The sequence below is a fragment of the Drosophila sechellia genome, chromosome X, assembly GCF_004382195.2.
Source record: "Drosophila sechellia strain sech25 chromosome X, ASM438219v1, whole genome shotgun sequence".
In the NCBI taxonomy this organism is placed as follows: Eukaryota; Metazoa; Arthropoda; class Insecta; order Diptera; family Drosophilidae; genus Drosophila; species Drosophila sechellia.
The window spans coordinates 781,273-798,834 of record NC_045954.1 but is presented as its reverse complement, the minus strand read 5'-3'; the positions used below and the strand labels follow the sequence as shown (position 1 = coordinate 798,834).

Genomic DNA, 17,562 nt, shown 5'->3' with positions numbered 1-17,562 from the left:
TTCCTCTGATCTTTACTCCCCTTTAAATTGCCGGCAACCCTTCGGTTTTTTGGAGGCCAAACCGTTAACAGCCTCGTTACTTATGCATCAATTGGTCGTGACTATTATGAGGGGAAGTGAAAGTTGGTGGAAAGCATTACGTCCGTTTCCGATTATAGGTGTATATAAATATGAAATCCCCAGATATTTAAGGATTAATCGTAAAGTATGAATATAGCTAATCAAATTTTAGAATATGTAAGCTTAGGAAAATTTAAAATGCTTGAACTCGGTCAATTAGGATTTTCTGAGAAAGATGGGAATCTGTGGGTGCAAGTGGACCGCCATAAAAAAGTGAGGTGACATGAGGCGAGCACATGGCACTTGGCAGTGTTGGAAAGTGTTAAAAACGCATGAAAGTCGGCAAGGAAGGCCAAGCAAAACAAACAACAAGAACAACTAGCGGACTAAACCACTTTCAAACCGTATTTCCAAGAAATGGTGCTCAAACTGTGGTTCTGAAGGGTTGCAAAGCTTGACTAGACAGGCCGCTGAGAGCGGAGGCGAAGCTGAGAGAGAGAGTCGAAAAGAGAAAGCCACCCCTAAAAAAAAAACCACTGGCGAATAAACCCAAAACCTGAATGGAACACAGAGAACAAAAAGAAACAGCGTAACAAAGCGCAGAGCGTAAAAGTTGTGCAAAAGAAGACTTGTAGCTGCGCGGATCTGTCGAGTTTGTTTTTCAATTGTTGGGCCAAATAAATACTGCCATTTTAGCAAAAATTAATCCAACTTACACTGCGAGTAGTTAACGGTAAACTCGTGGTGAAAAAGGAGGTGAAGTCACCGCAGGGCAAGAGAATTATCGGTACAAAACGCGCGCACAATGCCCCACATAGCCACACAAAAGAGGGAAAAGTGACTGGCAGTGCGCAGTTAAACGAATGTTTGCTAGGAAATATTCATAACATGAAGGTGGAAACAAGCATTGCAATCCCGAGATTTCGGTTAGTGTGTGCTGACAGAGCAAATTAATGAACGTCCTAGGTTATGAGACATTATAATATCGCATTGTACAACACCAGCGCAAAGAGTTTGCGCACAGAGAAAGCAATAACAGTCTTCTCTCGAATTGCCTCTCGCTCAACGACAGCTGACTGGCGAAGAAGAAGGAGAGCGAAAGCAGAAGGAAAAGCGAAATGGGGAAGAAGCAGCAGCAGCCCAAAAGGACAGACAAAATACAATAAGAGCACGAAGTTAAGTAAACTAAGCTCTCACTTTAAATAAATAACCAACAACTACGAGGAACGATACCAGAACAAACGAGGATTAAAAACACAACAAACACACATATCGAAATTAAGCCAAACAACAACAAAACGTCCATTTACAAAACAGCAACAACCAGGAAAAGAAGATAAGAGGAGGAAACCCAGAAAATCAAAAGAAAGGAACCGAAATTGTTAAATTGAAAGAAGTCAGGAAATCGGAAAAGCATAAACCACACGCTGAACATCTAATGCAACAACAGTGGAATGCTGCAACAAAGAAGTTAACGCACGAAATATAGAATAACGCAGAGCAGGAATTAAGAGATATCAAAATTCCTAAGCGAAATTCGCTGGTGCCCCCCAAACATGTTGGAAAAGCGTCCTGTAGGAAAGCGTCGTCGCTATTGCGTTTGCTTTCCTCAGAAACAAAGAAAATACCAACAGCAACGACTACATTAACAGCTGAAGGACTATAACTAACAGTAACAGCATCTTTAGCTGGAGTAACGGCTTAAGTACGAGCAGGAGGCAGGATCATCCAAAAAACGCAACGAATCTCATCAAACAACGAACAAACCCCCTTCTATGAATGGATAACTATAGGAAAAAGGTAAGCTTACGAAATGCAATATATAAGTACGTACTCAAATCCGTACCATGTCAGAATGTATGGCTACTAAAACGCGATGGAAATGCTGCATCAATGACCTCTTGGGCAAAACATTAAGCCAACATACATATATAATTCTAAATTTCATTTGTGAAGAGAAGTGACGACCTCAAGAAAAGATCTTTATGAGTCTGAACTAATTTTAACCCACATAAATTATGACTGTTTAACATATTGAAGATGTCTTGCTTCCGTTTGCGTTTTTCTTGCACCGCCCACCTGGAGTTATCTGAAATATTTCCTTTTAACTGAAATACAGTGGCTATTATTAGAGCGCAGCCCCCAATCATTACACTTTGGAGGGAGAATTTGGCTGTATTATTGTGCACATGTCACATGACCCCTTCAACCCACTGCTGGTTGCCGGTAATGCAATTAAACAATTCGCGTTTGAACTTTCAACCTTTTGGTGTGCTGGCGAAATGAAATCGAGAAATGGGTCAGCCTGTTGATTGAATATCTTTTTGTATAAATGTATCATCTCATCTCATCTCTTTGATTGTTGCTTGATGAATGATGCCCCTGTCCATTCCTATTCCTATTCCCATTTCGATTTCTGTTCGTATTCCCACTTTGTGTAGGAGCTGCAGATTCAATTAACTTTCCTGCATCCGTGAGATACATTCGCATCCACTACGATGATGCAGCACGAGAGTAGTTGATTGATTGCCTCGAGACGCCAGGAGATGGAGCTTGGGGCTCTGGCATCTGGGTTCTGAGTTCTGGGCACGTGGATCAGCTGTTAAGCCTTCCACACTGACTATCCATTCATCTCCGGGTGAACATTGATTGGATGCGCCAGCCCCAGTGCCAAGTGGAGACATACGTGGATGCACTTACTCTGCTGGACTGTATGTGGGCCACTCTGTTAATTATATTCGCCAATAATGGCAGACTTGCAACCCAACCGCATCCGGAATTACCCTACCTACCTACATACTGCATTAAGTTTTGTGTTAGTAGTAACCTGATCTTAACATTTTAAAGTCACGTTTACAAATGCTGCAACGGGCCTTCATATCTATCCCCAACATAACGATCTTTTCGTGTAGGGTATTTGCGGTGCCGTTCTCTCTTCTTCAGTTTTTTCGAGAGGGCACTTTGATTGGGGAGATGTAAAGCGTTGGCGGACCCCAGTCGCCACCTTCCCCTTCATGCCCCTTACCCGACAGTTGTTGCTATTTAGTTGTTGAACATTGTTTCAGTTGTATTAATGATGCATGCATCCGTCATCTGAGTGCAGGCTAGCCGCCATCGTCTTGTCTTGGTGGTTGTCTTGGTCTCCGACGATTGCCACTTTCGCTCGAAGCCTCTGCACTTCGCCCACACTGCACACTGCACACTCCACACCCCACACCCCATACCCATTCCCCATACTCATATAGCCACATAGCCGTAGTAGACATAGCCGGTGCCTTTCCTGATCCAATGTGCCATCGCCCCAGTCCGCATCTTGCCCTGCTGATGCTGATGTGCATTTGAAAAATGTAATGCGTTTATGCCTCGCCTCGAGTTCGCTCTCCCTCTTTTATTATCCGTTTTTCGTACCCATTAAAAGCTGATTACACGGAGCATACCGAGTTGACATGCAGTGCATACGCACTATTCCTTTTAAGACCTACGATTTTACATATGGAGAAATTACTGTGCACTACTGTTTAACCAAGTAATATATTTTATTTAAAGTTCAATCCAATAGAAAAGGGCTATGTTGGATTCTTAACCCAAAACGCTCTGTTCCTAAGGCCGTTTCTCGGATTTTTTCCTGCTGGTCTAAGTGGTTTCAACGTTTTGTAGCCACCGAAGGCTGCTTTCTTTATTTTAATCTCGTCTGCAAGTCGACGACATCATTTGGCGGACTGTGGCTTTTGCCGCTAACACATAGCAACTTCTTGGGCAGCCAATGGAGCCACGCACGAGTCAAAAGACATGAGACGAGGGGCCGCATAAATATTTATAAAAATAGCGCGCAGAAGTCGCGACTCCGCCGGCAACTCGAGGCTGTGAATGATGTGATAGATATCCGCAAGATGCTTTTGTATCCATCGAGCGTCTCACGGTTCCATTGGGTCATCAAACTCACGGCACGAGGTGTTACGAAATCAGGGAACCGGGTTAATTTTTTTTGAGATGCAGCTTGGTATATTTAGTTCATGTTCTGATTCATCTTTGAGTTTCTCATCCTTACTGGTAACAAACATCTCGAATTTTAGTCTTTTTTTTGTTAAGTTATTCTGTTCAGATTCTGACTACTCCCATCCAAATCCAAAGTGTTAGCTTAAATGCCAATTTTGTGGAAAGTACCCAACTGCGCCGCTTCGAGAGGAAAAGTCTTGGAGTGGAAAGTGTCTCCATCGGTTGGCCGCCATCCAGTCTGGAGGTTCTACATATATAACCATATAGCCCGGTTGCTTCGTCTGGGTGGCTGCTGGTTTCTGGCACTCTGATGGATGGCAGCGCCACTGACTCATCAGTATCCCCTTTGTGTGCGATGGCTGTTATAGCCGGCCTTTAATCAGGCAAATTGTTAACACCCACCGCAAACAATCATCCAAAGAGCCAACGCAACATGGTACATTTATTATGTGCAAAAAGAAGCAACAAAGCATATTTGGGCAATGGAAAACTGGCGGAACAGAGATAAATTGCCTGGTACGACTGCTCCTATTCAACATCAGTTGCGAAGCACTGCGGTATACACACATATAATCTGACAAGTAACGAGCACCTGCCCTCAGCCCCAGTTTCCACTTACGGGGATTCTCCTTAGGGCTGGACCCCACAAGGGACGCACCAACCCGACTGACATCCCTCTCCAGCTGGATCGCTACTTTCCCGTTGTGGCGGCTGACAGGAGGGTCTTGTCCATACTAGCCTTAGATTTCAAAATCAAATTGAATGGGTTTTTGAACAATATCATATCCTTGTATTTCTAAGTGATCAGTATTTAAAGTTCAGTGATGCAGTATCACTTTACATCCAAATAATTGCTCCTAAAGCCACTAAGCACCAAATGCAAACACATACACATTCAGCGTGGGAAGGCGAGGGCTCTATGCTGGCCAGGCCAGGAGTTGAGCATCCGTCGAATACGGGATAGGGCATGCGGTGGGATGCAAGAAGTGGTGTATGTGCTTCTGTTCGATGCCACCCCAAAAATAAAACACGCACGCATCGCTAAAACTTCCCTCAGCGAATTTCCCTCTGCCAGCGCTGGCAGCACAATTTCCCCGAGCATTTCCCGCAGTCTTTTCGCTTCACTCGGGTTCAGTTTCGGTTTTAGTTCTTGTTGGCAGCTCGAGTCGTTCACTTCGCTGTTTGGTCTCCGATTACGTGAACAACCACACCGGTTAATTCATAATCTATGTTTTTTTTTGCCGTGTCGAACCAAAACGTTTTTGCATATTTCTGGTGGAGTGTTTGAAAGTGCTTTAAAACTACGCGCGAAAGGACCAACTACCGATTTCGAGTCTCCCTCTCTCCCGGGTTTCAACCATCCAACCATCGCTCGCGATCAGCGGATCCGAAACCGGTTTTCCTCTGCATATCCAACCGACTTCCCCCTCCCTGATGCTTTCAAATGTTTTTGATTCAGAGGGCTCTGTGCCGAAATCAACCCCGAACCCCTAGACCGAAACTTAACCCCTGTGCGCGCGACACAGCCGAGGCGAAGGACCTTTGTACGATCTTATAAGAATAACTGAGTGGACCCCTTAAATCGCAATGAAAATGCCGAAAATTGCACAGTCAGCGGAAAAGGGCCGGCGCACACAATGTCCCCGATGTATGTACTATGTGTAATTTACTATTTTTTTCTTATTCTAAACCTAGTATCCTATTTGATTCCTGCTCCATGTTCTTGACCGGGCGGTCCGCCCAACATTTTATATAAATCCACGCCCGTCAGTGCGAGTGAAGATTAAAAAAACTGGTGAACAATACACTCGTCTTCTTTACGATAAGTATCCCTGCCCTTGTCCGCCCCCTCGTTGAGTTTTTCCCCTGCAGTTTTTCACCGCCGAATGTCTTTGACTGCTTTTTACGTGTTGGGCCCCAGCTGTGAGCAATCGTAGCGAATGCTTCATAAAAATGTAATATTTATGATTTGTGGAAAAGTGAGAGAATGCGCTGAAAAGTTGTCAAGACCTGAAGGAAAAACCATTTTATTCCAGAGCAGAAAAGAAAAGTAAACGGAAAATGGGGGAAGCTGGAAAATTTCTTAATTGCTTTCAAGTTTCGCTGTTTTTCGCGAGGAGACATTGTTGTCTGTGCTCCCAAATGCTTCACGGTTAATTGGTATGACGACGGGACCGAGAAAAGGTCACTTTATCGAGTTTTGATCGAGGACCAAAGTTTTCCCAACATTTTCATTGATTGCATGCCAGAAAAACAAAGATGAAGCACTGCATCCCCCATTTCGCTAGCTATTACACTTGAGTGCCTTATTTGTCATTGACCGGGCAGCGTTTTTTCGCCCACTGTTCCTGCAACAAAGGGATTTTTTCAAAATTTACAAACTGAAAATGGAGTGGGTTAATATAGGGATTTCAATACACTTTTTCAATACCCTCAATGTTTAAATTAATAACTGGTCATATCGATTGCACAAAATCACTAAATAAATGATACAGCGTGATCCTCATTGAATCCTATATTATGATTTTAGCTCTCGTTGGAATTGTGTTGTATTATAGGGTATGTAAAAAACCCAGCGACAGCAGTAACCATTTCAACTTTGTGGGCTTCCCCCATAATTAAAGCTATCTTTCTTTTTTGGCCCCGGGCAGTCGGTAGTTGCCTAATGAGTTGAGTGGGTCTAAATGAAAGGGAAGCTACATGCATTGTTGCTTGGCTCGATCGGAATGGGAAATGCTAATCCAGTGATGCGGAAAAGGCAGAACTTACACCCCCGAAACAAAAACAGAAAACTGGGAAGGCGCAGGCCGTCGAAAATTTAAAGAATAAAGAATACGTATAATATGAGCCCATTACTTGCTCCGCGACACAAACAGTTGTCGTTGGGGGAATCAAGACTGTGACTGACTTTTAATTCTTTTTTGGGTTGGGCTCGGGCACGGCACAAATAAAATTGAGCAAAGTTATTGAGAGGCGGTGAAATATAGCAGCGCATTTCTATTATTTTCATTCGGAGCCAGACTTGGCCAGTGCTGCTCCTCCTGCATCCCAGAACCCGCCTCCCTCCTGTTCCTGCAGCGGATGCTTCTCCTGAACGTTGTTTGCCTTTTCGCATGGCTCGAGTGCAGCTCTTGACAATGTCGCAGAACAGTCGAGCTGAAGAATCGGAGAGAAAGCAGCTGTGAAGCTGGAAAATATTCCTGGAGTTTGGTAGCCTTAGCGACAACTAACACTGCCAGTGGCAGACGACGAGTTTGGCGGGGAGTTTCGGAAGGCATCTTTGAAGTGCTGCCCAAGTGCTCTTTAAAAGGGGAGCAAGCAAACAGGGCTATGGGCTGTCCAACTGGCTGCTGTACTTTGAAGAACCTTAAAAACCCCTCAGAACGTGTGGGCAGAACGCAGGTTTCTGCGTTAGTTTTGATGCTTCAGTTCCAAATGCCCGACGAAAGGTTTAAAGCTGCAGAGCGCAGCAGCTTCCATAAGTTTCGCTATATTACGGAGACCCCATCAAACGGAGGAAAATGTAAGGAAAAACAGAGCCTGACTGCAAGTCTCGTCAAAGTTTTATCAGAAGCGCGAAACTTTTGTCTTGCTTTATTGTCTGGCAGATGGCGTGGCAAACTTTGCGTACTTCTTTTTTCAAAACTGATTAGGTTAAGCCGATCTGGAAAAGGGGTGTTCATGGATTCCCCGGGAATGCATCAAACGGTGTCTGCATTATAAATCAGTGTCAGCGGTGAGACGGACGACCTCCTTCAGAATTGACCGCATATATAATGGGAATAATGCAATAATGCGCTGTTATAATGGATAACCTGGATGGCAGATACATATTTCTTCTGCCGGCCCCCCGAGAGGATGTTTTCTAGGAAGACGCACCAAAGTATGCAGCACATGATTTGTGGAGGAGGGGAGCTAAGAGTGGCTCTTTTAATTAAAACAATGCACAGGCATCGTCATTCGCGGAGCACTTTATGTTTTCACGATGTTTCGGGGTATATGCACGATGTAGCGTTTATGCCTCTGCTGACACAACCGCAATTTCTCTTAATTGCTTAATTGCTTTATTTGGGCATAACAGACACATCATAATGTGAAACTACCTACCACATAGAGCAATGGGTATCTGCACGTCGAGATCACGTACTGAACTGTTCTGAAATTTCTGTTGCATGACGGAGCAGTTGAGAGGTGCTAGATAGAAGGAGTAGGGGCATAAACGTAGCAGCTCCAGAAGGATGCCGGGCTGCATGAAGTTCTCATATAACTACGTTCCGGGATGTTGTGAATCCTGCGCATTTTTAATTTCAAAGCTGCCAAAACATGACGCAAATATTGACATTGACTGTAATGGAAAAATCCTCCGCAGCAGACTTGTCCCCTTTCCAAAGGCAGCCTTACGGGGGAAGGTGGAGCGATTTCCAGCGGCAACGGAGAATTAATCCCCGATGAAGAGACTAACCGTTTGGGGATCAACGCAACGAAGCAGGTTTTGGAGACTAGTTAAAGGGCGTACAGCTTTGCTCAAAGGTTGGGGCACTTAGTTCCGATCAGGTTCACAAGAAAATGGAATCTGGATCTCCATCTTAGCGGCGATGACGAAGAGCGTGTTCCCAAAATAGCTCAGTAAAATCGAATCAATTTGTCGTTCGGTTTTTTCGTTTCTCTGTCGGAAATGCCGCCCTGTAGGGCGGGCACTCCATGGCCAAAGTCGATGGCTGGAAGTAAAGATATGGGGAAGCGCTGCAGCTAACGATATCCAGCATATTTTGGGGGAGCTCTTGGAGTGGGTAATACCAGATAGCAGATAGCATATAAGTGTCAGTTCTGCCAGACTGTGAGACGACTGCAGGAGAAGATGGCGCGTGCCGGGGAAGGGGATGCGAGATGGGTATTTCCATTTTTTCGGGGAACGGGGACGGCAACAATGTTGTATGAAGTTTTTTCTTGACTGGCTCTGCCGTATCCCGTCCTTCGCTTTGCCGTGCTCTTGTTTTCCTCAAGCGGCTGCCGCTTTGTTGACTATAAATAACAATGGAATCATGACTCCAAATTAAACGTTGCAGGAGGAAAAGGGAGCGGGCCACTGCGATAAGGCCAGGGAGCAGGAGGCTGTTTGCCCAAGAAGTTGAAGTTGAAACGTTAGGAACGGAAAAATAAATGGACATATGTATATACACGAAAAACAATTGGGATAAAGCAGTAGAGGAAGTGGCCGAAATCCCATAGAAGATGGACTTTGTTTAATCTGTGCCACAATTTTGAGGTGTATTAAGAATTTGCGCGAGAAGGGACTAATTCGATGCCCTGTCGGGGAACGATGGTAACACTTTTGGTCTTCACAAGTCACCGAATTTGCCTGCGTTAGTATATATTAGAATGAGCTCCTGTCCTTTACGCATCATATTCAAGACATTATATCTTCATCAGCTAGAGCCTTTCAACAGCAACAGCTTCTTCAGTATAGGCAGATTAATCATCATTACACTATTGGGCTGATAGAGGACACCCCCCACTGGAATGACCCTTTCAGCCAACAAAGTGACTCACTGCCCCCGTACGGTTCGGTCTGGCCATAATGGCGGAGTGTCGTTAGTCATCTGCTGTGTAGCAGCGCAGAAGCCCAGGAAACCCCACTTCGGTCGCCCAGCCAGCCCCACTTAATTGCGTCTGCTCATTTAGTCATAAAACCCGGATGCAAGCTTGGTCAGAGAACAGGGCGATGTGGTTGTTGGGGGAGCAGCTGCAATCTGGCCACGGGATGAAGGGAGACTCTCGCCGCCAGTTTAGCCTGCCCTGCAAATTCAATTCAAATTTTATTCAAATGCTCGCTTATTCATTCATCTTTTTATCGTCTTCAGCTCAGCTTTCGGAATTTATTTTATTGAGCACATTTTTCTGGCAGCTTCCACGGAACGTATCCGCCATCCACCCTCTCGTAGGCCATTTCGAAGCTCCTTCTCGAAGTCTTCTCCGTTCGGCGTAATCCGATTGTGCGTTGGGGCAAATTATTGTCGGGGATTTCTCTCCTTCTCCTTCATATTATTGCCTTAGAAGGGAACTTACGGCAATATGTGCGATTTATGTTAAGTGGCAGACACTGCACTCACTATTTGTTGGGGGCCATGCTCGGTGCAGCGGGCAATAAAAATGTCGTTCTGCAATAGTAAAGAGCCCTTAAATTTGCTTTTGTGACAGCTGCGAGCTTGCCTTTTCAAAATCAGTTGCCTGAATGTCGTTGAGCATGTGAAAGGAACCAATAAACAAGCAATTATTTCAAATAACCTACAGGACCAAAAAACATAAGGAGAAATATAATATGTATTTCATTTTAAATCAAACTGTGTGGGGTGAAGGTGCTCCACCGCTTTCTGCATTACATAAAGCAATCCCAGGCGCCATCCCGCTGCAGATCGCAAATCCTACAACAAAAATGGCCAGGATTTGGCTGTCTGACAGGACACAGATACCCATAGATCCATTGAAAGCAGCTGTGTCTGCGAATCTAGAAAACGCATGTAGATAAAGTCAACTTACTGTCTCAGTGCCCTCGTCCTCGCACTCCCATTTTAGCGACTTCGATTTATTCTTTGTTTGTTTTTGGGGCTCAAAGTTTCACACGCCTAAATGCAGGCAATTCATTCGATTCATTTTATGGCGAGAAGACGACAAGAAGAGACGAAGGAGCCGAGGAGCAGCCAAGTTTTCCGTGTCTGAACTTTGCTGTTTGGGCCATTAAACAAGGCATTGCCAGCGGTCTTTTGGCCTCGAGATTTCGTCTTAGCGGTTTAGGCGCAGCCCGATTTCATGGCTCAAGTTTCATGAAACTTTCTCGCTTCTCTGTGATTTTCCCCTTTTTATGCGTTTAAGATTTCAGCGCTTTACGAAGTTCAACTTGAGGCGCGGGCGATAGTTTCCTTCCAAGTTTCTGGCCAGGCAGGATTATATTCAGTTTTTTTTTCCGCCACCCGAACTGCCATACACTTTTTCCAGCATTTCCACTTTGCATGTGCTTAGCTCTTGTCTATTGTACTCTGCTCGAGCTGCTGCACATGGCGTATCCCATTCCCAATAAGCAATCTCCTCCCAGATGCTCGCTCGGCTCCCTTCCTGTGAATCCGTCTCGTGGCATGACAGGCATAAACTTTGGCATTATAGATAGACCACAAAAGTTGGGGTCGAGCAAGGGTGCGGGAGAGTTTCAGGCGGAGGACTAGCAGGGCTTCGGCCGTTTTTAGAAGCAGCCTATTTTTGGCAGTCCATTTACTTTTAACCAAATGGCCACGTAGTGACATGTATCACCCGCTTTTTGTTGCTCATAAGCCCTTAGCCCTCATATTCCAATGAAACAATTGACCCATTTGGGATGCACAAGCTCAACTGGCAACTAAAAATGCATTTGGAGTCGCCACTGAAGTAGTAGGGGGTAACCCTTCTATTAAGGAAGGGAATACATTGTGGATCCTTCCGCTTCGATTGCCTCTGCCCGTGCGCCTTCTGCACATCCTCCTTTCGTATCCCTCATCCGTTGTCCCACTTCTTAGCCCTGTAACCCTTTCCACCCAACCACCTTCTAACCTTATATGCTTTCCGGTTTTGTTTAGTTGTCAGTTTGGTTTCCTGGCGTGCCAAATGAAGTTATTTCTTTCCTGTCTTCCTCTTCTTCTTTCTCGTGTTCTCCGTGGCAGTTGCATTACTTGCAAATTGTTGTGTAACCATAAAAATACTTATTTCCTGGGGCGATGGCATGTGCCGAGCTCATTCCTTGGCCATTTCCACAAATAGTGCCACTACCACTGGCTCTGCTATTTTCTGTGAAACTGCAGTCGGGTGTTAAATGGTCTCCACCATCTGCCTCTTAATTACACAAGTTCCTGCCAGAACAAGAGCCCAGCTCAAAGGTGGAATGCAGGATAATCGAACACCCTTTGCAGGTGTCCTAATGGTTTAATGCTGTATATAATATAAGCGGAGAATATCTGTCTTTTTCACTAGCAGCAGCTAATCCCCTGGGCTGCTGCGTATATGTGTAGCTATTAGACTCTGCCCTGAACTTTGTCGAGACTTGGTGTGAATTTAATTTAATTTGGAAAAGTTTGCTCTGTGAGCAGTTTGCAACTCAAGTAACCTTTTGCTTTCTTTCCCTTACCTGTTTATAGGTGCGTGCCATGGAGCAGCGGCTGAGTGAGTGGCCGAAGCCACCGCCCCAGCAAGCTCATCATCCGCACTCGCATCCGCACCAGCCAATCCCCAGTCATCCGCAGGAGCAGCAGGCCAAGAACCATTGTTCTCCCAGCCATCAGGCAGGTGGAGGTTCGGCAGCAGGAGCAGCAGGATCGGGCTTACCGCCCACCCAGGAAACTGAGAAAACCATCACGTCTCTGGAGATCCAAGTGGAGGAACAGCGACAACTGCGACTGCACGACGCGCGACAAATCGAAGCCAAGGCTGCCAAGATCAAGGAGTGGGTAAACAACAAGCTCCGCGATCTCGAGGAGCAGAACCAGCTGCTGCGGGAGCAAAACGTAAAGTGCAATCAACAGTTGGAGTTGCTCAAGAATCACATAGCCAATCAATCCCAGCGGCATAGCATTGTAGGACCAGTGCGGAACAGCCTAAGCCTAGACGTCCAGGATTTCACCGGGTCCGGGTCGAATCCTGAACATCGGAGGAGAAGCGAAAGTCTAGATCCCCAGGAGATCATTGGCCGGCCGTTGACCAGCTCATATCCGCATCACCAGCACAGGAGAAACCTATCGATGGAGCCCCAGGAACTGGAACGAAATCTGGTGGCTGCGGTAGATGGGTTAACCCTGGCTCCCCTGTCCAGCATCTCCAGCAAAGCACCCGGAGGAGCCCCCACTGAATCTAGGATAGTTACCAGGCCAGACAGCTCAGATACAGATACTGCCCATGATTATGCTGAAATTTACACACCATCCTGCGAAAAGCTTCCCGCCTGGATGAAGAACAACCCGGCTCTCATGGCCAGTGGTGGAAATTCCAGTACTACCACAACCACCACCAGTGAGCTGGGTGTCCCACGGCCTCCGACACCACCTCTGCATCGGTTCCCCAGCTGGGAGGCAAAGATCTACCAGGTGGCGAACGATGGACTGGCAGGAGCTGGAACAGGAACAAGTACCGCGGAAAGCACAGCCAGCCAGGAGCCAGATATCCAAGACGGGATGGGAACCAATCTCTCTAATGGTCGGCGACATGGCCACGGTCATGGATCAGGAACTGGAACCGGAACCGGGGATGGACACGGTACCCTGGGTAGCACGCCGGGAACTCCGCTGCCACCGTCAAGGCAACAACAAACCGCCAGCGGCGGCTTCTGTGATATATCCGTGCCCGTCTACGCAACGGTTAAGGGTAGAGCCTCGCAAATCCGCTCGATGCCATTTACGGGCGATTCGAGCGACGACTCCAGTGACGGGGAGGACCATGCGGTTATGCTCACCCACCACTCGCACAACTCCTCAAGCACGGACAATACGGAGACCTCAACCTCCGGTAGCGCATCGAGCCCCTCAAAGAGCCTGAAAACTTCGTCAAGTTTGAGTCCGGCTAAGCGAAGTGGTTCGGAGAGTCCGAAAAACGCGAAGGCGCGTGGTATGTTCCATTACTATTTATTTCCCTGTCCAACCCTCGTGGGCATTACCCCAGCATAGTGTTGCTCTATTAGAACGTTGCCCTTCATTGGTTTGCGTAAATATTGAACTAACACCAACTCGACGCACCAACACTAACTAACACATACATACCTAATTTATTGACTCGTAACCTCCAAGCTCCTTGCTTCCGAATCCCAAGAACCCTTTGAAGTTTTAGTATAATACAGTTTTCCGTCCCCTTTTGATCTCCCGTATCCGTATCCAGTCTACAACTTGCCTGCTTTCTAGCTATTCCCTAGAAGACATCCCGAAATAATTGAAAAATTGTAATTATGTGTTCTAACAACTTGCGGTTCTAACCACTTTTGCCATCAATCAACCATTGCCAACCGAATAACCAAATGACCGCCATTAACCCATCCACCGCAGTCCACATCCATTCACGCACATCCACCACGCCCTCCAGCCACATTAACCAGCATCTCCAACCATCGCAACACCAATACCAACACCACACACTGTCCAACCAAAATCATGGCCAACAGCTGGGGTCCTACACGGTGACGCCTTCGAGTCGACAGTTGAGTCAACCACGCTATCACGCCAATGCCCTTCAGCCCGGCAGCCTTCCCTCCCCTCTCCAGCACATGCGAGGCACAGTAATTTCAGATCTCTCCTTTGAATCAGGCCTCTCGGATGACTATGCTTTGCCCCCCGACGCCGTATCAGAGTCCACATGCATGGATGCCTCGATGCCATCGCTGCTTATGCGACAATCCTACGTGGATTCGCCCAGCAAGAAGATCGAGTCGCTGGAGAAGGTGAGTGTACTGCTGATCATCTTCAATGTGACATTGTTTGACCGCTGACCGTTTTGTAGATGGGTCACTTGGCGAAGCTAGGTGGCAAGTTGAAGACTTGGCGCAAGCGCTGGTTCGTTTTGAAAAACGGCTCCCTCAACTACTGGAAGAGTCAGCACGACGTGCAGCGAAAGCCACAGGGTCAAATCCAACTAGATGAGGTATGTCGAATCAATCGTGCGGAGGGAGCTTCCACCTTCGAGATAGACACGGGCAAAAAGGTCTACTACCTCACCGCGGACTCGCACGCCACTATGGACGATTGGATCCGGGTGCTCCAGAACGTGCAGCGGAGGAATGCCACTAAGCTGCTGCTCAGTCGCGACGACCAAAAGCCCACAGTGCAGGGCTGGGTGACCAAGGTGAAAAACGGTCATCCCAAGAAGTGTTGGTGTGTGCTGCTGGGCAAGATGTTTCTCTACTTCAAGGCTCCGGCAGAGACGGTAAGTAAACATTCGATAGATATGTACATATGTAAAAAGGTTTAATAACCCTATTTTACCTACCCCTGACAGAATCCCCTTGGCCAGATTAATATGCGAGATGCCCGAGTTGAGGAGGTTGAACACGTTTCAGACTCTGATTCCGAGGAGCGAGAGGACGCCGCCCAGGATCAGGCTAGACTCACAGTTGCCATCTATCCAGCGCACCAGGGACCAACTTACCTGATACTTTCCGGCAAACCGGAGCGAGATAACTGGCTCTATCACCTAACTGTCGTTTCTGGTGGCGGCCCAAGTGCTGGCACACAGTACGAACAGCTTGTCCAGAAGCTCATGGAGACCGACGGTGATCCTAGTAAGTCTTGAATGCAAAGATGCCAGTCACAAAACATTTAAACCCTCCATATTTGTAGACTGTGTTCTGTGGCGCCATCCCATACTGCTGCACACCAAAGATACCATCACAGCCCCGCTTTCCTCTATGCACACGGAAACCATGCAGCCTGAGGCCATCAAGCTCTTCAAGGTGAGTGCGTCCATCGTAAAGTGAAGCCTTTCTTATCCAATGAATGTTTCCAATACCGGAACAGAGCATTCAGCTGTTTATGTCGGTGGCGGTCAACCAGCCGGGCATCGACTACCATGTGGTGCTCGCCCAGAATGCCCTGCAACATGCGTTGGATATGCCCGAGCTACAGACGGAAATGATCTGCATCCTGATCAAGCAGACCTCCCGCCACTTGGGCCAGAAGCTCAGTGTCGGCGTCCAGGTAAACAAGAAGCTGGGCAAGCAAACGCGCGTAAGTTTTTCAGTTGCAAAGCTTCTTATGCCCTTCAAAACTCTTCCTTACCCGCTCCTGCATCCCCTTGGATATGTTTAGTTGAATGTCCTTGTTTTTTGGTGTAGATATTCCTTCCTAATTCCTCATTAACAACTTGCAATAACAGCCCAAGAGAGTTTCGCACAAGGTGGGAACTGTACCACGGGTACAGTCACCACTAATGCCTCAAATAGGTATATTTTTAACCTAAAGTAGGTATTGCCAGCCAAAAAAGCTTTGCTTCAAGAAACCAGCTTACGAACGGTTTATTCACAATATCATACCTAAGCATACTTAACAATATATCAAACATACATAGCAAACACTATCAGCTAACAGTTCTTTCTGGATGTGCATGTTAAACTAAACTAAACTTAACTAACCTAATCTAGCATCTTACTTTTCAGTAACTCGTTTGGTTTTGAGTTTTCCTTTAGTACCTCAGACAACAAATTTCCCCCATAACTGTCAGAAATGTCTTTGTATGTACATATATATAGCTTTCAGTGCGTTACTGTATAACTTTCTTTATCATCAAATGCGAAAGAGAACCAAACAGCTCTTTGTATAAAGTATTTGCTGTAAATTTTACAAAATCAAAATATGAATACATGAACCACAAAACTATTAAACTACTGATCAGGCACAACCACATTAGACAGCCGCCGTTGAATGCCCTTTATGTTTGCCGGTGTTGGCAATTTAATCTCTGCCTGCTTTTGTGTTTTCCAAACGTTTATAAAGCTGTCATCATTATCCTGCTTCTTTCAACCTTCATACTTAGCTTTGAATGTGCTATATGTCTGTGCTTAGTCTCGTTATCCTTCGCATTAAGCTTATTAGAGCAACACCGTTACACAACACTATCAACAGAAAACAACATCAACCACAGAACAAATCAAAATCACACCACCATTTTATGATGAGTAAAAAAAAATTGATCAGAAATGTTCTCTGGCTTCTTCTTTTCTCCATCTTTTTGTTGCCTTGCGTTGCGTTTCGAACGTTGCGTTTCCGTTGAATGTGTTTCGCGTGTAACCGAACCGAACCGAACAAAATGTTTTTCAACACTGTACGAACGACCGACCCCGAAATTTACAGCAACTACTGTTGTGCGCCACCCAAAGCCTATTCACCTGTGATACCCAACAGGCGGGCCATGCTCAAGCCAACGGCAGTTCACCCACCTCCATACAGGTATGCGGGGAAATTTATGGTCTTTCTAACCACTTTACAATACCACCTATCGGTCTACTTGCTGTACTGTAACATTCTTTGTTGTGCGAGTACAGTTGCGTTCAATTTCCGTAGACAATTAGTTATAACTTTCCTAATAACCTCACTTCTACGAACTCTAATCGAAACCCTAAAGCTTAATCGTATCCGAACTTATTTCTTAATGATACCCTTTTAGGCCCCTTCCGCCACGCCCATAATCGACTGCAAGAGCAACCCGCCCGTATACAGCTTTGTCCAGGGCTGGCAGCTCCTAGCCCTGGCCGTTTCCCTATTCGTTCCGCGTTCGAGCCGCCTTTTGTGGTACCTCAAGCTTCATCTGTCCCGGAATGCCGATACCAAAACTGAGACGGGCAAGTATGCCGCCTACTGCGAGCGTGCTTTAGAAAGGACCTTAAAGAATGTAGGCCGCGAGACGAAGCCTTCGCGGATGGAAGTGCTGTCGATTCTGCTAAAAAATCCGTATCACCACTCCTTGCCGCACGCTATTCCAGTGCATATGATGAACAGCACGTACCAGGTAAGC

At 46.2% G+C, this 17,562-nt stretch overlaps 1 protein-coding gene across 12 annotated transcripts in view; it reads left to right on the top strand.

Moving 5' to 3' along the window:
* The window catches only part of LOC6615908 (uncharacterized protein CG43867), an 83,958-nt gene that overhangs the window by 63,914 nt on the left and 2,482 nt on the right, over nt 1-17,562 (top strand). For 3 of the 12 annotated variants that reach the window (XM_032725028.1, XM_032725027.1, XM_032725030.1), the window contains 8 exons: nt 12,216-13,674; nt 14,106-14,497; nt 14,557-14,979; nt 15,052-15,334; nt 15,393-15,505; nt 15,570-15,779; nt 16,902-16,997; nt 17,215-17,556. In XM_032725028.1, coding sequence (XP_032580919.1) covers nt 12,216-13,674; nt 14,106-14,497; nt 14,557-14,979; nt 15,052-15,334; nt 15,393-15,505; nt 15,570-15,779; nt 16,902-16,997; nt 17,215-17,556 — 3,318 coding nt within the window. Of the gene's footprint in view, nt 1-1,259; nt 1,861-12,215; nt 13,675-14,105; nt 14,498-14,556; nt 14,980-15,051; nt 15,335-15,392; nt 15,506-15,569; nt 15,780-16,901; nt 17,557-17,562 lie in introns of those variants that run through there. The other 9 variants (XM_032725032.1, XM_032725034.1, XM_032725035.1 and 6 more) reach the window with 7 other exon arrangements.